The sequence below is a fragment of the Bidens hawaiensis genome, unplaced genomic scaffold (assembly GCF_021521415.1).
Source record: "Bidens hawaiensis isolate Kalapana, Puna unplaced genomic scaffold, B.hawaiensis_p1.1 tig00006913_1, whole genome shotgun sequence".
In the NCBI taxonomy this organism is placed as follows: domain Eukaryota; kingdom Viridiplantae; phylum Streptophyta; class Magnoliopsida; order Asterales; family Asteraceae; genus Bidens; species Bidens hawaiensis.
The window spans coordinates 521438-543731 of record NW_027491474.1 but is presented as its reverse complement, the minus strand read 5'-3'; the positions used below and the strand labels follow the sequence as shown (position 1 = coordinate 543731).

The 22294-nt window shown below is 37.1% G+C and overlaps 1 protein-coding gene, 1 long non-coding RNA gene and 1 other non-coding gene across 3 annotated transcripts in view; all 3 read left to right on the top strand.

Moving 5' to 3' along the window:
* Window positions 1–22294, top strand: part of LOC143633908 (uncharacterized) — a 254244-nt gene that overhangs the window by 38965 nt on the left and 192985 nt on the right. The window lies entirely within an intron of this gene.
* Window positions 1566–5547, top strand: LOC143633902 (putative auxin efflux carrier component 1b). The gene is made up of 7 exons (XM_077102116.1): window positions 1566–2184; window positions 3127–3785; window positions 4346–4622; window positions 4701–4786; window positions 4873–5030; window positions 5119–5195; window positions 5405–5547. The coding sequence occupies exons 1-7, from the start codon at window positions 1754–1756 to the stop codon at window positions 5469–5471; spliced, it is 1755 nt and encodes a 584-aa protein (XP_076958231.1). The 5' UTR covers window positions 1566–1753; the 3' UTR covers window positions 5472–5547.
* Window positions 13598–13704, top strand: LOC143633921 (small nucleolar RNA R71). The gene has a single exon (XR_013153756.1). It is a non-coding gene; the product is annotated as a small nucleolar RNA R71 (small nucleolar RNA).

The window sequence follows — 22294 nt, the reverse complement described above, 5'->3', positions numbered from 1 at the left end:
GTAATTGTTTTAACGTTTTTAAAAATGATTTTTAATAAAAAAAGTTAAATAAAAAAGTTAAATGACTTACAAATTTATTTATGCATTTTGCAGCGGACTACCAAAAGAGCAAGGTCTTTTGGACAAAGGTTAGGGAGACGTTCTATTCGCTCGTTGGGAGTACAGAGCGGAACGCCGATATGATTTCGGGTCGGTGGACCGAAATCAGAAAATTTGTCGGCTTGTTTACTAATCTGTTCAACAGGAACGCCGGTCGTATGAGACCAAGTGGCAGTGACGATTTGGCGGTCTATAATTTCACTGTCGAAGAGTGGAGGCAGGAGTGCCTGCGGAGGTATGAGACGGTGAAGACGTGGGACGGTGTAAAGGTGTGGGAGAGGTTGAGAAGGTGTTCCAAGTGGGTTGAGCTGGTGGCGCCGGACCTTGATGCGGAAGTAGGGCCGAAACGGACTAAAACTAGTTCGTCTGGAGCGTACAGCACTTCCGTCGGGTCGGATTGCCGGGTTGGATTCGACCTAAACGTTGCGGGGGAGGAAACGTCTTCACCGCTGAGGAGGCGGCCATTGGGAAGGGACGCCAGGGGGAAAAAACCGGCTGAGGGGGAAGCCGTAAACATCAACGATCTTGTTGAATCCCTCAATAAATTCAACAAAACCATGGAGGTGGTCTCTATTGACAAAAAGGAAAAAAAAAGAATGAGAGATTTGGACTTCCTTGCAAGAGACTTCAGCCACCTAAATCCGGTCGACCAAATGCTGATGGAAAAACAAAAGGAACGTATCCGGAAGAGATTGATCGAAGAAGACGAAGCCGAATAATAAGAATAATGTTTTTCTTTAGTACTTTAATTTTTTTTTATATATTAATGTGTTTTTTTAATTAATGTGTGTTTTTTTAAATAATTTCTTGTTTTTTTAATAATACGTTTTTTTAATACATTTATAAAAAAATAAAAAAATAAACCGCTCGCGCCCCCTCTCGCGCCCCTCCACACCATGGCCCGGGGCGCTATCACCACTACCAACACCCATCTTATCAAGTTTCTCTCTCTGCCACACGTCACAATATTATTGGCTGGCGCCCCCACTCACGCCCCTCTCGCGCCCCCCACACCCCTCAGCCTAAGTGTAATGGGACTCTTTCCCCACCCAAAGCGTCCCCATAACACCGGGAGCATCACCCCTTTGGATGCTATGGGCTTTTTTGAGGTGGAGGTGCTTCCCACAAAACCTTGGAGGGGGAGAAAGATGGAGAAGGTGATTGGTGCTTGTTTTATTTTTAATAAAATAATAATGAGGTAATTATAGGAAGGTGAGTTATCCATTACACACATTTGTATATAATGTCTCAATAGTGACATAACGTACAAGTGTACAACACCCTCATAGATGCGTTATCTGCTACACAAGGTTAGTCTGTTTTAATTTACAGAAATCAAAGTTTATGTGAAGTTTAATTTCTATTGGTTTTAGCCTATAGAGCCTCCTCCTCCTCCTTGAGTCCTTGCCATGTTCTCTCTCACCATCAAAGACAATAAAAAACCCCTCAAAAGGCATCAGCTTTTACTCCCCCGTCTGCCATTACTTCCCATAAATATAACCCATCACATCTCTACTTTCCCCTCAAAACCAGTCTACACTTTTCCCCCAAAAGATTTCTTCAACCATTGATTTAACCCAAATCTCCCCAAACCCCACCTGGGTTCTCTTCCTCACCCTCTTCTCTCACCTGGGTCACCCTCACTTTTCCCACCATGATCACCGGTTCCGACCTTTACCACGTTTTAACAGCCGTGGTTCCACTCTACGTAGCCATGGTTCTAGCCTATGGCTCAGTCAAATGGTGGAAGATCTTCACACCAGACCAGTGCTCAGGGATTAACAGATTTGTAGCTCTTTTTGCTGTCCCGCTGTTGTCTTTTCATTTCATTTCTACTAACAATCCTTACACCATGAACTCACGGTTCATTGCTGCTGACACGTTGCAAAAGGTTATGGTGCTTGTGGGCTTAGCGGTTTGGTCTAGAGTCAGTGCTGGAGGGTCCTTGGAGTGGTCCATTACTTTGTTTTCTTTGTCATCACTTCCTAACACACTTGTGATGGGGATACCGTTGTTGAAAGGGATGTATGGGGATTTTTCTGGGAGTTTGATGGTGCAGATTGTGGTTCTTCAGTGTATTATTTGGTAATCTTTGTTATTTTACTTAATATTCTTTTTTTTATATAAATTATACCTCTACAAAATTTTATGATTTATATTATTATTATTATTATTTATATATTTTTTTGAATATTGATGAGTAAAAAGTATAGTTGGGTTATCATTTATAATTAAGCTTGTGTTAGGTTATTATTCTAATCTCTGGTTTGAATATTTGACCTTTATAAAATATACATTCTACTAAACTTTTATACAATATTTGTTTTATCGTTTATTTTTAAGCTTGGTTTCTTAAGTCATAACTCTAACTTTGTTATAAATATCGATGTTTTGCAAAATATTGTGGTTTATCATGTGTCATTAAAATTGTTTATAGTCATCTATACTCTCTAATAAAAGTTAGCTACAACTTTTGCCATTTGTAACTTCTATTTGTCACTCATATGTTAAATCTCATCATGTTTAAACAAATTTATAATAGTAAATAATATTTACAATTCTTAAAATTTACGCTTCAAAATTTGTTAATTTAATATTTACTTCATATTTTTTTTCAAATATTTGATATTTATAATAATCTTTTACTTCAAAATTGTTTTAAAGACTATGATTGTGTGTTAATAGTGTTTAATAGGTTTATTGTTTTTTGTATATCAATTATTTATTAAATATTGTATTTTCAAGAGCTGCCTCTCTAATAATAGATGGCCTCAAACTAGTTAGTTTATATTTATCTTGATTATTGACATTTTAAACAAATATTATATTTTACCTTTAAGTTATTTTATCTTTATTCTGAATATTGACGACTTGTCAAATATATTGACCAACTAAATCTTAGATTTGATGGGACTCCATTTATATTGAAATGCAGATAAAAGTAAGCAAATGGTAATTTCATATGTTTTTAACACTATACATAACAAATATTATTTATTAATATATATTTTTTGTATATTATTTCAGGTACACGTTGATGTTGTTTCTGTTCGAATACAGAGGAGCTAGATTATTAATCGCTGAGCAGTTTCCGGACACCGGTGGTTCGATCATATCATTCCGAGTTGACTCAGATGTGTTATCACTAGACGGAAAAGAGCCGTTACAGACCGAAGCAGAAGTCGGGGACGACGGGAAGCTTCACGTGACGGTTCGGAAGTCCGCGAGCTCCCGGTCCGAGATATTTTCAAGACGGTCTCACGGGGGCGTTAACTCTGGGGTGTCGTTAACGCCCCGTCCGTCAAACTTGACGAATGCAGAAATTTATTCTCTCCAGTCGTCAAGGAACCCGACCCCTAGGGGCTCGAGTTTTAACCATACTGATTTTTATTCAATGGTTAATGGGAAAGCGGGCGCGAGCCCCCGGGGTTCGAATTTTGGGGGCTGTGATGAGGAAAGTGGGAGGGCTAATGGGCATGGGGCCGCGGGCTACCCGGTCCCGGGTAATGCGGGGATTTTTTCTCCCGTGAGTGGCAAGAGAAATGGCGGTGGTGGCGGCGGCGGCGGTAAAGATCTTCATATGTTTGTTTGGAGTTCAAGTGCTTCACCAGTGTCAGAAGGTGGGCTTCATGTGTTTAGAGGGGGGGAGTATGGGAATGATCTTGGAGGTGTACCCCACACCAAAGGTTTGATTTTTTTTTTATTTTTTAATATTATTTTGCTATGAAGTTAGTAATTTTGTGGGTTTTTTTAATATATTTTGTTGGGTTGTTTTTTATGGGTCTTGAATCTTGATGATTTGTTTCATGTGACATGTGAGTATAAGAGTCCCTAAATCTTGGGTTTGGTTCATTAATTTCAAGGATTTGTGATTTGCAGTTGAAATGTCCCTAAAATCTTGGGCATGCATGTCTTTTTCTTGTGGACATATATGCTTCATTTAATACCCTTATTTTGTTGTCACATGAAGCAATTTGTGGATTGACTTGGTCAAGAAGGTCAAAGTTTGACTTTCTAGGGTCAAATGAGAAATATTTATTACTTTTTCAAATTATAGAATCTCTAAAAACATAGTTTTTCTTTCATGTTGGATGTTGCTAGTTTTGTACCCTTTGCACATGTTACATTCCTTTTTCATTATTGTCCCACATGTATGTACATGAACAAATATCCCTGAATAGTCTAATTCTTTCTTTTTTAAATTGTTTACTTAATTACATCTTTATGTGTTTTATGTTAACTCCAGATTATGATGATTTTGGCCGAAACGAGTTTAGTTTTGGGAACCAACCTGGTCCAAATGGAGTGGATCGGGAAGCATCGGTTTTATCAAAACTTGGGTCTAGCTCAACGGCCGAACTCCACCCAAAGGCTAGCCCACATGGTGACACCAAGGCCGCTTCTATGCCACCCGCTAGTGTCATGACTAGACTCATTTTGATCATGGTGTGGCGCAAACTTATCAGAAACCCCAACACATATTCGAGCTTGATCGGCCTCACATGGTCTTTGGTCTCATTCAAGTATGTCATCACTTTATTTAAATATAATTTATTTTATACTTTTCAAGCTCAGATATGAATTATGTATTTTTTTTGTAGGTGGAATGTTGTCATGCCTGCCATCGTTGCGAAATCCATAGCCATTTTATCTGATGCTGGTCTTGGCATGGCCATGTTTAGCCTCGGTATGTAGACTTGTTAACTTATCACACTATCAGGGTGATGGCAGGGTCCACATTGACTAAAAATCATGTTTATGTGTTGTTTGTAGGTTTGTTCATGGCGTTGCAACCGAAGATTATAGCTTGTGGAAACTCGGTTGCAACCGTTGCGATGGCAGTTCGTTTCTTAATCGGACCAGCGGCAATGGCGGCTGCATCATTGGCTGTTGGACTACACGGAACATTGCTACATGTTGCCATAGTTCAGGTAGTAAATTTGACCTTGAAAGTCAAAATGTTGACCTTATCTTGACTAATTGATTAATGGTTGATATTATAATAATTAACATTTACAGGCTGCTCTGCCCCAAGGAATTGTCCCTTTTGTGTTTGCTAAAGAATACAATGTTCATCCTGATATACTTAGCACAGGGTGAGTTTATTTTGTCTTACTTTCATGCATTACTGACTTGTACATATTTGTTCTTATCTTTAATGCATTAAAGAGTTGTACCATAGCTAACAGAATATCTACATCATGCAACAAAAGCTGTTTCTTTTAAAGCAAAGTTGCATAGAGTACATTATTATGCTATGAAAATGTACAAGATTTAATGCATGGTATACATGTGTGTGTTGCAGGGTTATATTTGGGATGTTGATAGCACTACCTATAACATTGGTGTACTACATAGTATTGGGGCTTTGAGTCTTGTCTTGTTTGAAGAAGTGAAGTTTCTTTTGGGCGTTGGTTCTATAACTACCTGTGAAATGACCATTTTGTCCATTTTGTTAAGAGATAAAAGAGAGGGTGTTAGAGAGAAAGGGTGATGTTGGGAGGGACAGAATTGTAATTTGACAACGAGACATTGGCAGCAAGTAAAATCAATGTTTTGTGTCTCCAATTGTAATTGTTGGTTTGTGTATGTATTCCCCAAGAAAGGTGTAGTGATGCTTCTACTTCTTTTGCACTTTTGGCAGAGGTGTTTTAGTACATTGGAATCCCAATACTCTACTATCTATTAAATTGGATTCTTAATGTAAAAAAGATATATCCTTTCCGGTATCTTTTTAAAGAGTTCTAAAGGGTAAAACAGATAAACTAATTTTTGTTGATTCTAAACTTTTGATAAATCTATTTGATTTGATAAGAAAAACACCATTTTGTTTACGAAAATGTGATTAAAATGACATAATACAACCCGATAATAGCAAGTGCTTTGTGTAAGATACTAATTTAGGAAATTTGGGATGTTTTAAAGTTACTTGAGAATAATCGGTGAAGGAGATATTTATAACAAAGTATTGATATTCTTGGGTCTTTTTTGCTTAAATAATTCATTACACATCCTTAGTAATGCAACTAGGAATTTTAGAATTAATATTTCATTGGTCAATTAAACAATTAGAATGTAATGAATTTATACTAATATTTTATTTAAATAAGAGTTTCCTTCATAACTCAAATACTTTATTTTAAAAAGAGAAAAGGTCTGAGGTTTAAGTCTCACTTGTAACAAAACATATGGCATTTCAGGTTAGATCAGGAGGTCTTCTTACCGTGGGTTTCTTTTTGACTGTGAAATAGAGATGATTGGGTATTTTAGTGACCGTAAAAAAATCATGTAACCAAGTAATAAAAGATCTCTCCTTCATTTAACCATATAAGTACATGGAAATGTAATGTTCTCATGAGATTTTTGAGGGTATAACTGTCTTTATACAACTATAACTATATCTTCCCACCATACAACCTTACTTTTTTTTTTAACGGCACCATACAACCTTACTATAATCCTTAATTGTGATTGGTACCACACATGATAAGAGAAGTTGTGATTGGCTTAAAATAGTGTGATAGGTCATGACTAAACTTGATTCATGTTTGTAGTTAGAAACAAAATTTTGTGAATGGCTTAAAGTAGTTAGTGAGAATCTTATGCCATTTCATTTCAAAACTTGTAACAAAATACTAATTACAATTTTGTCCCCAATTTATTTTCAAATCTTACAATTTATTAAAAATAGTATTTTCTTTTAGTTGTAGTTAATACATATTTAAAAAGAGATGAAAGTTAAGTTATAATTACACTAGAAAAACATAATTGTATAAACAAAAAATGTAAACAAAAAAAATAATTTATGAGTAAAAATATATTCTCCAAACCTAAAACATAGACATTAGTAAGATGTAAGACCTTTGTTAAGTGTAATGTCTATTATAGGTTATGATCTATGATCAAGTGAATGCATGTGGGATGCTTATTATGTGATGGGATTCATAAATATGCGTCTTGGAATTCGTATAAATTTCTTAAAAGATGCACAATTTTTAAGTTTAAATACATACCAAGAAGCATATATGGCTTGAGACTTCAGAGTGTAAAATATGGAAAGACAGCCGATCCTCCTACACCACCTATGATCTTCATACACCGATTTTTTTTATACGGCTCGTATTGGACTATACGGTCGTATAGCACTTGAATAATGTCAGATTGTATCGGACATTTTCGTTCGTTGTTTGTAGTGCCTCGTATAGCCCTATGCGGCCGTATAGGGCTATACGGGGCGTATAGAGCTATACGGTCGTATAGACAATTTTTTTGAAAATTTTAAATATTAATACGTTAATATGCCAGTATAGACCTACCTATATGGGCGTATAGGGTTAATAACGAAAACCGACCATGAACCCAAACCGATGACCGGTTCGGGCGGTTTCACGGTTTCAAACCAAACACCCCAACCGCCCAAAAGTTAATAACGAAAACTGACCATGAACCCAAACCGATGACCGGTTCGGGCGGTTTCATGGTTTCAACCCAAACGGTTCGTATAGTCATTTTCCGGCAGTGGTTAATAGTGGTCAAAGGCAGGCTGACTTTTTCTGTAAAAGTTTTCTACGTATAGCCCTATACGACCGTATAGGTGTTATGGTGTGTCAGATAGCCCTATACGAGCCATTTAATACCTATACGACTCGTATAGGTCTATACGGTCGTATAGGTTGAAAAAAGATGTTTTTCTATGCGGTCGTATAGCCCTATACGACCGTATAAGTGTTCTGATGTGTCAGATAGCCCTATACGAGCCATTTAATACCTATATGGCTCGTATATGTCTATATGGTCGTATAGGTTGAAAAAAGTTGTTATTTTTGTCCCCCTGTCGGTAATGCGTAGCCTATATATAGGCCTATACGACCGTATAGACCTATACGAGCCGTATAGACATATGGGGGTGGTGTAGGAGGACCACATCCCTATGGAAAACACTAGTGCAACTAGCATAAGTTAAAGATGGTGATTAATATGCCATGCAACATCATTACACATATGTTATGCCATTATATTTGTTTTCTAAGAGTTGGGCTCAAGTTTGAACATTTTCTGTTTACGTTTTGAAAACTTCCACAATGGTAGTGTTTGTGTTATGAGTTTAGGATTTAGCATTTGCTTGAATCTTAGTGGAATCTAATCTTACTATTACATTAAAGTGTGGTGTCACACCCCGACCAATGAAGGCGAAAACATCGAGACGCGACATGATTGCTCATTGCACAATGACACTATAAAGTTACAATATTTAAACAACTCATTTAAATCTATATCATCATAAATAACACAACAATTGTTCATACAAAATGCCAAATAGATAGATAAACAAATAACTTGTTCTTTTATTTTCTAATATCCTAAAGCCAAGATAATAAGTTTCTTCAAGTAATCCAATCAAACTAACATCAAACCTGTAACATTGCATAAAATAGAGTTTGTCAACATGAAGGTTGGTGAGCAATTTTCATAGTTTTGGACAATAAGTATATAGTATGAAATCCACAACTAGTATATGAAAACAATAAATTATAGCAACAATTTAGATAATAAAACCGTCAATAAGAATACATTGACGACAATAATGAAATCGTCAATAAGAATACATTGACGACACCTTTCTATATGAGGATACCATATATACTCGGAATTAACGTATGATCATACTTTGATGAGGCTACCCGCCTTAGCATTCAAGAGGCTACCCGCCTTAGCATTCAAGAATTTGCACATAATCATGTAAAGCATATAACACCAAATCGAGCATTTATTTAAGTAAACATATACAATACGTGTTGTGGTTTAAGACACAAGTATAAATCATTTGAATTTGAATAAGTATGCAATGTCACCCCCAAAACGAAAGATGGAAAACGGGGGATGAAAAAGTATTCACATTAACAAGTAACTTGAAAGATAGTGTCGTGAATAATCGGAGAGATCGGTTTAACGAGCAAGACCTATATTAAACGGGTCTTGTGTTAGTAGGTAGTCTTTGAAGGGTTTAAAATAAAATACATGACAAATAAAGTAAATAAATAAAGTTTAGGATTTAAAATGTAAATATTTGAGAAATTAAAGAAACGAGTTTCGTAAAATAAGTTTACTCGAAACCGGGTCTCGGTATTCTATTCATTAGTTTTTTTCTTTTTTTAACTCAACCTATGTTAAGTAATAATGTGGGTTAAAATGTGATATTGCAAAACCCTTGGTTATAAGAATACCCAAAACGAGGTTTAAACAAGTGTTCAGGTTTGTCGGTTCAAGACTTGATAATTGACCAAGCTCACAGTTAACTTCCCAAAATAATAAATGTTATGAGATAACTCAATAAAATCAAAATAGACTTAACCAAGTATGTAGTTCTATTGTGAAAAACCTTAACGTTCGTTAAGCGAGTATACGACCTTATCGGTTCGAACTTGTTATAAGATCAAGTTGGTTACCGACATGCCAAGTATGTTTAGAAACTAACTAAAATTGATTTAAAATATAATCTTGAAGAAAAATATGAGCTTTGGTGGCTAAAAACACACTTGTGTCTTAAGCGAGTGAACTAGGTTTAGTTCGGTTTTTGGTTCGGTCCTTGACTCGGAATAAGACCGGGGATGGTTACCACATACCCAATTACCATGGAACTTGTAAAATAACTTATAAATAATAATACTCAAGTTTTACATTCAAAAAGTTAACAATAAAGCTTTTAAACAAAAGTTCGGTTTTTGGTTCGGTCCTTGACTCGGAATAAGACCGAGGATGGTTACCACATACCCAATTACCATGGAACTTGTAAAATAACTTATAAATAATAATACTCAAGTTTTACATTCAAAAAGTTAACAATAATGTTTTTAAACAAAAGTTCGGTTTTTGGTTCGGTTCTCAACTCGGGATGAAACCGAGGCTAGTCACCACATACCCAATACCATGGAACTTGACAAATATGAACAATAAACTAAAATATGTAGAAGTTAAGCAAGTATAACAAGTTATATGGTTAGATTTGTTAAATATATAAACAAGGACTACAAAGTCCTCCATGTAACCTTGCCTTACTAGCCCGACATTTCAACCGGCCGAGACCGGAGAAATGAAAGACCAAAGGTAAACAAGGAGTGTATATTATATATGTTGTAACATCAAGCTTTAAGTGTTGAGAAGTTAGTTAAAATGAAAGATTAGTTTATGAAGAACAACCTTAGAATTCAAGAATTTGAGAGAGAAATGAAGAAATGAGCAAGCATAAATGAAGAAGATGGGTGTGTATATATAAAGTAAGTTGAATGGGTCTTTCATAAAGGGTGTTTCATGAAAACGGGTTGGTTATAGACCCAAGAAGCACAAACTACAAATGGGTCCTTCAAGTCTCCATTTTGGTAGTTTTAGTCTCTAGAGTTCGTTTTGAGCGTTTTCGGGGAATTTTAAGAACCGAAAAGGGTGTTTTTTTTATCCAACAACTATAAAACAAATATTTAACATATAATTCATCATTTTGATAATATCGAAAGGTTCGGGATACAAAACGGGTCGGGTTTACATTAAGAATACAAGTATAAAATAACCCGAAATTGACAAATGTCACATGTGGAATCTAATCTTACCACACTTATGAATTGCCGATAAAATCCCGCGTGACCGAGAAAACTCCTAATAAACTTCACCGAATTCGGTGGCGGGAGCTTCGAAATGGTCTCAACTTTGGCTCGATCAACCTCAAGCCCCGCCTGTGAAAGCTTATGCCCCAACACAATGCCCTCCTTCACCATGAAGTGGCATTTCTCCCAATTAAGAACAAGGTTGGCCTCCTCACAACGGGCCAACATTCTCTCCAAGTTTTTTCAAACAATGATCAAACGAACTCCCGAAAACAGAAAAATCATCCATGAAAACCTCCATGGAGTCCTCGATCATATCATGAAAAATCGCCACCATACATTTCTGAAATGTAGCTGGGGCATTACAAAGTCCAAAGGGCATCCACCGGTAGACGAATGTGCCATAGGGACATGTGAATGTCGTCTTCTCCTGATCCTCAGGAGAGATGGGGATCTGAAAGTATCCCGAGAAACCATCAAGAAAGCAATAGAACATCTTTCCCGACAGTCGCTCCAACATCTGGTCAATGAAGGAGTGTGGAAAATGGTCTTTCCTCGTGGCAAAGTTGAGTTTGCGGTAGTCAATGCAAACTCTCCATCCCGTGACGGTACGTGTAGGAATCAACTGGTTCTTCTCATTAACAACAACCGTCATACCGCCCTTTTTCGGGACGACCTGCACCGGGCTCACCCATGGGGAATCAGAGATCAGATAAATTAATCCAACATCGAAAAGCTTGACGACCTCTTTCTTCACAACGTCTTGCATATTAGGGTTGAGAAGCCGTTGGTGCTGCACCACGAGTTTGTACTCCTCCTCCATCAAGATCTTATGGGTACAAAAGGATGGACTCATCCCTTTTATATCCATAATCTTCTAGGCGATCGCGTGCTTATGCCTCTTCGTAACCGCGAGCAACTTCACCTTCTCCTCGCTCGACAAACTAGCAGAAATGATAACAGGCAAGCGGGACCCATTTTCCAAAAAGGCATACTCCAAATGGGACGGGAGTTCCTTTAACTCGATAGATGGTGGGTCCATAACAGAAGGTTTTGCCTTAGGCTCGGCAACACGATCAACATCCTCAATCCTCTCGAGACACTCAGGAGGCTCGTGATCTACACCACAGACCAACTCCTCAAATAGAGGTCCACTGACCATGTCAGAAATCCTTCCAACACACAACTGAGTATCCAAATAGTCCTCCTTACACGTGTCCTGTATGTGCTCACAAACGCAAGAATCGACAGTATCAATGTAGAGCACGTCATCATGATCATGTGGATGGTGCACAGATCTCCCAATATCAAAGGTTACCTCCTCGTCTTTAACTCTAAGAGGGAGTCTGCCGGTGCATACATCAATGAGAGCTCCAGCAGTGGCTAGGAAGGGACGACCTAGGATGAGTGGTACATTTTTATCCTCATCCATGTCCAAAATCACAAAGTCAACAGGAAACACAAATTTGTCGATTTTCACAAGCATATTCTCAACTATACCCCTCGGGTATTTCACCGAGCGGTCGGCAAGCTGAATACTCATGCGAGTAGGCTTAGGCTCACCTAGTTCTAGCTTTGCAAAAACAGAATAAGGCATCAAGTTTATGCTAGCACCTAGATCGGCTAAACCATTACTAATCGACAAACTACCGATCAAACACGGAATGGCAAAACTGCCCGGATCGGTCATTTTTTTGGGCAGTTTATTTTGAAGAACCGCTGGACACTCATCATTCAAAGTCACACAAGAAAGCTCATCTAATTTCTTCTTATTCGAGAGGACCTCTTTCAGAAACTTAGCATACTTAGGCATTTCTTTCAACGCATCGAGAAACGGAAGATTAATGTGAAGCTGCTTAAAAAGTTCTAAAAATTTCCCGTACTGCTCTTCCATCTTCTGCTTCTTCAAACGGACTGGTATGGAATGGGAGGAACATAAGTCCTGACTGGCTCACTGGTTTGTGCGGTACTTTTTGGGATTAACCTCGGTTGCACCACACCAAGAATCTCAGTCTCGATCTCATTAGTAATCGGTTTTGGTGTAGAAACCGATGCATCAACGGGGAATGGTGGATCTACCACTCCTCAGGGTAATCGCCTTAGCCTTGGCTCGTGGATTAGTCTCGGTATCACTCGGAAGGCTACCCTGTGGTCTCGCAGAGAGGAGCTGAGCAATCTGTTCAACCTGATTCTCAATGGTCTGAATGGACGCTTTCTGATTCCTCAACTCGAGATCGTGTCTCTGGAGAGTCTCATCAATCTTCAGGTTCCTCTGTTCAGCCAGTTTGTTTGAGATCTCGGTTTTAGCCAAAAGCTGAGTCAAAAGATTTTCAACACTAGACCCCCACTAGATTGACCACCACTGCTGGGACCCTGAAACTGAGGCTTTTGCTGGTAAGATTGGTTATGGGGTTGATTTTGGTAATTTGGAATTCGGTCAAACCCTGGTGGCTTTTGATTTTGACTCTGACTGCCACCACCATCTTTCCAACTGAAATTTGGATGGTTTCTCCATCTCGGGTTATAGGAGTTGCTGTAGACATTGTTTTGGCGGCCCACAAAGTCAACATCCTCCACCACCATGGCCTGCTGGCACTGACTGGTCTGGTGTTTCCCGTCACACACCCCACAACAAGAGCTAGATTACAGATCAGATTGCATTTGGTCAGGCTTCTAACTGAGCGGAAACCAGGGTATTAGAATCGACATGAAGAACGCCCTTAGTGGAAGGAATACTACGAGGCGGATTATATGCAAAACTTTTCTTAGCAGCTCGCTCCAAGACATCCAATGCCTCATTGGGAGTACACCTACCGAAATCTCCTCCCGCAACCTGATCAACGGCATGCTTCTGTGCTCTGGATAAAGCATCAAAGAAAGTACGACACTGAAGACCGCTACTCAAACCTTGATGAAGGCATTTTCTCAACAAGCCATTGAACCTCTCCCATGCAGCATGAAGTGACTCATCATCATCAACACGAAAACCTGTGATTTTTGCCCGATATCTTGCAGTTTTATCGGGTGGGAAGTACTGAAGAAGAAACTGCTCAACCAATTGGTTCCAAGTGGTGATGGAACCAGAAGGGAGTGCCTCTAACCACTCCAAGGCAGCCCCGCGAAGTGAGAACGGAAAAAGTCGGAGTCTCACGGCATCGTCCGTACACACCTGGATCTTGAATGTCGCACATAATCGAAGGAAATGCGCAACATGAGAATGAGGGTCCTCGTTCGAGAGGCCATGGAAAGAAACGAAATTTTCGACCATATGAATAATACTCGACTTGATCTTGAAACTCACGGTAATCTCGGGCTCCGTGACACCGCTGCCATAGCCATCGAGGGACGGCGTGGCGAAGTCATCCATGCGATCTTGATTGTTCGGGTCCGCCATTTCTTCAACCTCGGGATTCGCGTCGTCCTCCACAACTTCGTTTTCAATGACCTCGGCAATCTCGCGTGCTCTCCTCCTCAAACCTTCTCGAAGATGTCGCTCGGGTTCGGAAATGGGGGAAACAAGATCAGGACGGGGTGTGGTGGACATGCATCACCCGAAAGAAACGCGGAATGGAAACAAACAAGACACGGAAAACTACTTAAAAAATATAACTAACAAAATAAAACAAGATGAATAAAAATGAAATAGACTAAAATAACATAGAGCAAAAATATCAACAAGGCAAATCAATTACTCGTATCGTTTTCAAAAGTAAAACACCGTGTCCCCGGCAACGGCGCCAAAACCTTGACATGTGCGAATATATATATATGTATATATAAATTTAAATAACAGTTTCACACAAATCGGGTTTTAAAAATGGTTTTCACCAACAATCAAACCACACACGAAAGACAAGTGTACCTATCGTTTGTAGCAAAGTATCGGTAAGAACCGAGTGTCAATCCATGGACACGGCTAACTTTTGATACTAAATCTTTGTAATTAATTTAACCAAACAAACGATCCAAGTAATTTTTCAAGTAACTAAACTAGCATTCAACAATAACAAAGCAAGTAAAATACAACTAACAATCAATCCAAACAAGGCTACTTAGACTATACATCCACTCAAACTTAGTGACAAAATAGCAATGATAATGACAAACATCATGTATTAATCACCAACATCAAATTCCAATCAAGGCAACCTAATACTAGCAACAAAACAACATGATGGGTTTTCAACAAGTTAATAACCATATATTAGTAAGTTTGTCAAAACTACCTAATCTCATAATCAAAGGAAAGCTAGAATTGTCACACCGCGACTAGCACAATGCGGAAGCGTAAAACGGGAATGTAACAGACACCTCTGATATCAACACATTGTTTATAAAGGAACATTACAAACTAATTTACAATATATTACATTTCTTCGTTCTATCATTGTTTTACAGTCTTGGCGACGCAAACAAAACTAGTTCGTTAACTATACATTCTTACTACTATCGCCCTTGCTTCTATTCACGTAGCATCAACCACACACCTCAGGCAAGTAACAGGTCACCAAATCATTCCAATTTAGGTACACCTGAAAAGCAGTTTAAAACGGGTCAACTACTAGAGTTGGTGGGTTTCACGAGTTTCAAGAAAGCAGTAATGAGTATTCACAAGTTAACACTTGTAATCATGAAATAAGTATGTATGTATGTAAATGATGTAATTATACTAAGATACAGTGAAGCCTTGACTGTATGTGCTGCGTGCATCCATTTCCCACGCTCAATCAACCACTATGGCTCCCTTTCCGCCCACAACATGCCTCGGTAGCTATGTCTAACACTACATAGTCTGTTTGTATAAATATGGTCATGTGCAAACGGCGCTAAGTGACACTGCAACCAGGCCGATTCCGTTTGGGTTTGTCAAACCAATAGTACTATTCACAAGCCACCGGCTCGAAGTTAATCACTGTGATCGTGGGGACTTTCGTGTGTTAGTACTTAGATAATTCACATCAGTACATGTTTCAGGTATGTATATGTAATCAAACATGCTTTTCACCCCAAAAGTTCGTAAAACAGTTTAAAAGTGGGGTCATGAAACTCACTGTTTAGTAGATATTCAGTACTGTATCAGCTCGTGGTTTGTTCGGTCCGCTATCAGTAGTTCCTATAACCAATATTATAATAATATTAATATTTTAATATTATTATAATCTCAATACTAATCTGGGCTGTATAACTAATCTGGGTGTAGCTGGAACGCCCAGAAAGTGGCAATAGGCTTAGGTTGTGATGTTGTTCAATGTCTAATACTTAAAACCGAACTTGGCTCAGACTCCCGTTTTTCCAGCTGGGCCAAGTTGCTCGTTTACGCGTTTAGAAAGCAGTTATGGGAAAATAAGCTTGGCTAAATGTATTGGTTAATAACATGATTAAGTTATAAAGAAAGATCACATGCTGGGGTCCCGGATTAGCCACGAGGCCCGTTTCCGTTTATTCAGTTTGATTTGAGTAGAAACGCGCACAATCCACCCGGATTGTCCAGGTTTCTCATAGAAAAGTTCATTTTCACTTAATTAGTCCAAACATATGATTTTTGATCACTCTTGGTGTTTTGATTTTCCTGCAGGTTCACTAGTCGCGAACTTGCCGGTTGTTATAAAAACTGAATTTATTTAATATTCAGATTAGCATAATTAATTAACCGTTAATAAATAAATTATGAAAATTTAAAAAAATTATCAATTAAAATATGTAGATTTTTATAAAAATATTTCTGGAATTTATTTAATGATTTATTAATTTATAAAAATTCATTTTATCAGCTATATTTCGCCTGAAAATCATCCGTTTACCCCAAACAATTTCCAAAAATTCCACAAAATTTCCTGAATACTCAATAATGTCCCAAAACAACCTGTATCAATTCCAGAATGTAAAAAGCTCGTGCAATATTCTTTTCGGCCCAAATTCGGCTGTAAAAATTCACACGAACGCAAATAAACAAAACACCTTTAAACTTCTCCAAATGATCCCAAAATTCATATGTGATTAAAATACATCAAATCTGAGTTCCCAGAAAAATTTCATAATTTTTGAATTATTTTAGCTATTTTTCCCAAATAAACGTCCCAATTCGGTAATAAATTCGCCAAATATTCTCGGATGGTCGAAAAATTACCAAATTTGAACAGGGGCTCATTGACATGGTCCTTGATGTCTCTGAAAAATTTCAAGTCCTAACAATATGCACATCACAACCTTAACCTAAATAGCCTGTAAGCGAGTGTTTTGGCATTACCTTAGCGGGTTTGGCTCGTTTCTGACTTTTTGATCAAGTTTTCAGGTTCTTGTGCTTCTAAGCAAGCTATTTACAAGTCCTATGTCACAAACCAAGCAATTTTTCATCAACATAACAACCCTTAACTTAGGGTTTCGGCTAGTGCATAAAAACGAACTTTTGAACCGTAAAAACGTCGTTTCAACCCTTTAATCCGTGTTTATGGCAAAAAAAACTATCAAAATAGGTTCTTAACCGTGTTTATGATCAAAAAATGTTTATGGACTATTTTTAGGATTTTTACACGGTTAAGAATGATTTTTAGTAACCAAGACATGTTTTTATGGTATTAAACAAGTTTAAACAAGTACAAAAGATGTTTATGGTATTAAAAACTATCAAAACAGGTTCCTTACCGTGTTTATGATCAAAACATGTTTATGGAATATTTTTAGGATTTTTACACGGTTAGGAATGATTTTTAGTAACTAAGACATGTTTTTATGGTATTAAACAAGTTTAAACAAGTACAAAAGCTACTTATTTAAGCCCCTTACCTTAGGCTTTGAAGGTTTTCTGGCTGGTACAAAGCTTATGTCCAGAGTTTTCAAGAAATAATGTTGAAAATATCTTGGACCTAGTTTAAATGTGAAAGAATAAAAGGGGGGGGTGGCTGCTGACCGATCGGAAGTCCATGGGGCCCATTTTGGCCCAATTTTCTGATTTCTCAGGCCCAAATACAAAATGCCCGGTCTAAATTTAGTTTGGGTTCGGTTTTTGGCGCGAAAAACTTATCGGGTGCGTTAAACAGCGCGAATACGAGTGTTTTTCGGCTAGTTTTGTGTAAAATTATAAAAGCATACTATATGTTTGTAAAAATCAAAAATATTTTCACGGATTGCTTAAAACATTTCAAATAAGTGTTTGGTAATTCTTTTTCAGCTTAACGGATGATACAATTCTTGGTTTGTAACTATCTTTCGCGTTTAAATCTATAGCGGGTAGTTAAACTAGCATGTTTTCGTTTAACTTGTTTGCTATCAAACTAAGACCATATTTCTAATATTTTAGCTTGTATAGATCGTATATCACTTATAAATGGCCCCCCAAGATATCTGGGTCATTACCCGACTCGTTCGGTTAATCGTTCGTTTGTTACGCAAAAGGCGTTTATTTGCTTAATCAGTAAATACGTACTGAGGTGTACCTTGTTTTGGCTCAAATGTCACAAGAATGAAAACAACAACCTAAAATCATGTAAAATAGACAAGTCAAGAACACTAGTTAAACACATGAAACTTTTAATTAGCAAAATATGAACCAAGAATTATAGCCTTAATCCCTAGCAAACATTAACCAACTCAAAGAATTATGTTATCACTATACAATTTTCCAATATAAAGTTATAGGTTTCATGCTTGTTAAAATTCATAACCAAGTTAATTTCCACTAGTCATTCCTAATTTAATGATATAAACAAAGTATGCATACACAAACTAAGTTCATAAACAAATGCTCAACACATAGTTTTCCAACATATTATGGTTAAACATCTATCAAACTAACAAGATTAGGAATTAAAACAAGCATTCAACCATCAAACTCTATTCAAGAACATGTCATAAATTTGAAGAACACCAACTTGTCAAAATCATGCATAGATAAATATCAACATAATCTAAGTAATAAGAGTATTTAGCCTATAAGGCTTGATACAACAAACAAAATCAAAGTAGTCTTACAAAGCATTGTTAAGAACAACAAATTTGCAAACTAAGATTAATAATAATTGCTACTTGCAAGGATGATCACACAAGATGGAAGTCTTGAATTCTCTCTAGCAAACACACAATAATTTTTCAGTAAGTTTAGAGAATTCCTCTAAGGCTCCACACTTTAAATGAGGATAATGGAGGTGTATTTATGCATTCTGGACGTTTGGCACCGGCAGGTGCACTGGCCCGCACGGTCGTGCACTAATGTGGAAAGTCAACTCATTGCTTTAGTCTGACCAAAAAGTCAGATTTCTTTGTTCGGGCATGGGCTTGCACGGGCTGGCACGGGCATGCACGGTCGTGCATGGGCTTGCACGGGCTGGTTATTTTGAACTTTCTCAGCTGTAGAACATGCACTGGCTTGCACTGGCACATTTCAGGTTGGCACGGGCCCATGCACGGGCTAGCATGGGCGTGCAGGTCTGGCAGATTGCTTGTTTTTGTCCCCGAAACGTCATCTTTTCATGTTTTCTTTGTCGGGCGGGCGCCCGGACTTGCAAATTCACTGGCGAAGCTTCACTTGGGCCGGGGGTGCCCCCCCCCCCCCCCGGTTTTTTCGCGTAGTAGTGTAAATTTACCCGTTTTTCGCCCTAAATTTTTTATGCGTAGTGTAATTTTAGGCGTTTTCGGCCGAAAATTTATGTCCGGCCCCCCATCGTTTGTGAATTTTTGTATACGTTTTGAGTCCGGCCCCCCCAGTGTCTTAGTCCAAGCTTTGCCACTGTACAAATTCACAAATAACTCAAATAAGTATATAAAACAATGAATTTGCATGGAGTTCAAGATAAATATGAAGGTAATTTGATGCAATAAGATGTACACTTTGTGTTACATCAGTATGCTGTTATGTATATTATTAAATTTATTTTTTTATTGCGTTTTTTAACAATCCGTGTATTAGACGAGCTATATCCTATTATATCAATATAATATAGCATAATACGGTAACGAGTACGATCACTTCAGGTGGATTAGGTTTGGGTTCAGTAGAGGATGCTAATCAAGCCTTATTGGCCTAATGGTGGTGTAGACTTGGGTTCACACGATCTTTCCTATGTATGCTTTCGTTATATGTTGAGGTGCTTGCATACAACTTAACCACAAATACTGATGAGATTTTGGAGGGTATCGTTGTCTTTTACTTCAACCATTTATTCCCACCATCCAACTTTACTATAATGCTTGGTTGTGTTTGGTAACACACATGGTAAATAATAGTTGTGATTGGCCTAAAATAGTCAATGTGATGGGCATTGCATTATTTATTGGCTTAAAATTTTGTGACCGGCTTAGAATAGATAGTGGGATGGGTCATGTTAAGTGTTTAACTTGATTAACCAATTTTATGAGTGGGTTAAAGTAGTAGTTGAGAATCTTATGCCATTTCATATTAAAACTTTTAACAATCTACTAAAAATAATTTTGGGCACAAATTGAGTTATCAAATCGTACAATTTCTTCAAGAAGGTACTTTTAACCTATGGTTAATGTGTAATTAACTAAGTTATAATTACACTAGAGAAATATAAAGTTATATACCACTAATGTAAAAAATAAAATTAAAATCTTAGCTTATATGATGTAAAAGTGAATTCGCCAAGTGAGAATTATTATTTAATATAAACAAGAAGTTTGGTGTTGCAAAGTCTCAATTGGCAACTTTGCGGCACCGTATTGGTTCTTTTTGTTTGTTTTAGTTTCGGTCCATAACAAACATAACGAAAGCTGATCGAATGTAAATTTTATTTTGTTTTAGTTTCGATACGGTAACAAATATGATGGAAACCGACCGAATTCGAGTAGACTCAATGTGTTTTGTTTTAGTTCTGGTACCATAACAAACGTAACGAAAATCGATAGAATGCTGATTTTGTTTGTTTGTTTTTTTTTTTGTTTTAGTACCGGTACCGTCACGAATATGACACAAACCAACCGAATTTGCGTAGACCCATTGTCTTATCGGGATCAACAACAATTGGGTTTTACCAACGCCTGATTTTTACTGGCTGACGCCACCCCATTGTCCACCTCAAATTTTATTATTTTTTTAATTTTTGTTTTAGTTCTGGTACAATAACACACGTAACTGGAACTAACCGAATTCACGTTTACTTACCGTCTCAACACTTTTGACCAACAACGCTTGGGTTTTACTATTGCCCTGGCGCAATGCGCGGGTCAAACACTAGTTAATTACATATTCTATCTTACAACTTTTAGTTAGTTACACAATTAACCTTACAAATTTAACTTTTTTATTTAGTGACCTTCAAGTTCCATTAAGTTGCACAAAAAATCCCATAAGTTTTTAATGTGTTGCAAACCGATACTGTATCACACCTAACTGACGTACCGACTGAGTTTTCACCACGTCTCTAGCGCAACGCACTTGTTTAATACAACTAGTTAAAAATAATCTCATTTCAACGTAAAACAGTTATTTATCCATCGTTTATTGTAGAATTTGTTCTAAGAGCAACTGAATACTTATGGGATGTTTATTATGTGTCTGTGTTTCATAAAAATGGTTTTTGGGACACAATTGAGAAATTTCTTACAAATGTGTAAGGTACGAGTTTAAAAACACAGCAAGCTAAAATATAACTTAAAATACCAAAACAAAAATAACACTAGTTGAGATCACATAATTGTCTTTTGTATCCTCAAGATATTAATTTAAGGTGCATGCAAGTAACTTTACCACATAAACATGAGAATTGCTACTATTATTTTGATGGGATGGTAAGAGAATTTCCTCTTAAGGCATTGCTCAAGTTTAAACTTGACTCTTGTACACGCTCTAAAACATGGACAATACTCTTATAGAGAGTTTGAACTTGAGTAAAGTGAGTTGTATATGAACGGTAAGTTTTTCATCACTTACTCGTACTAAAAAACATAAACATGAGATTTAATGTTCTCGTGTGATTTAGGAGGGTATTATTGTCTTTTACTTCAATCATTTATTCCCCACCATACAACTTTACTATAATGCTTGGTTGTGATTGGCTTAAAATAGTGAATGCGATGGGGTATTGCATTATTTATTGGCTTAGAATAGTTAGTAGGATGGGCCAAGTTTAACTTGACTCATTAGTGACACATATTTCATGATTTGCTTAAAGTAGATAGTTGAGAATCTCATGTTATTTAATATTAAAACTTGTAACCATCTAATAATCATAATTTTACATATGTTTCAAACGTACTTTTAGCCTATAATTAACGCTCATTTAAAAAGTTGTTTGAAAGTTAAGTTATTTTTTAACGGGATGCTATTATCACACTAGAGAAAATAATGAGAAATATATGTTATAAACCACAAATGTAACAAAAGTAAACGTGAATTTGTGTTGGTGGTTTTTAGTAACATCAAACAACAACTACAAAGTAATTAATTCGTCTCTAGTGAGATGTTTACTAAGTTAACCATTTATCATGGATTTGAATCTTAGTCAAATAAATAGTTATGATGTGTTTATTATGTGCTTCGATCCATAAATATGGCTTTAGGAATGCATATACATTTAAATGCAACATATACATTTATTAATAAAATGCACAAGATTTGTGTTTGATAGCATAGCATGTCGGATGTA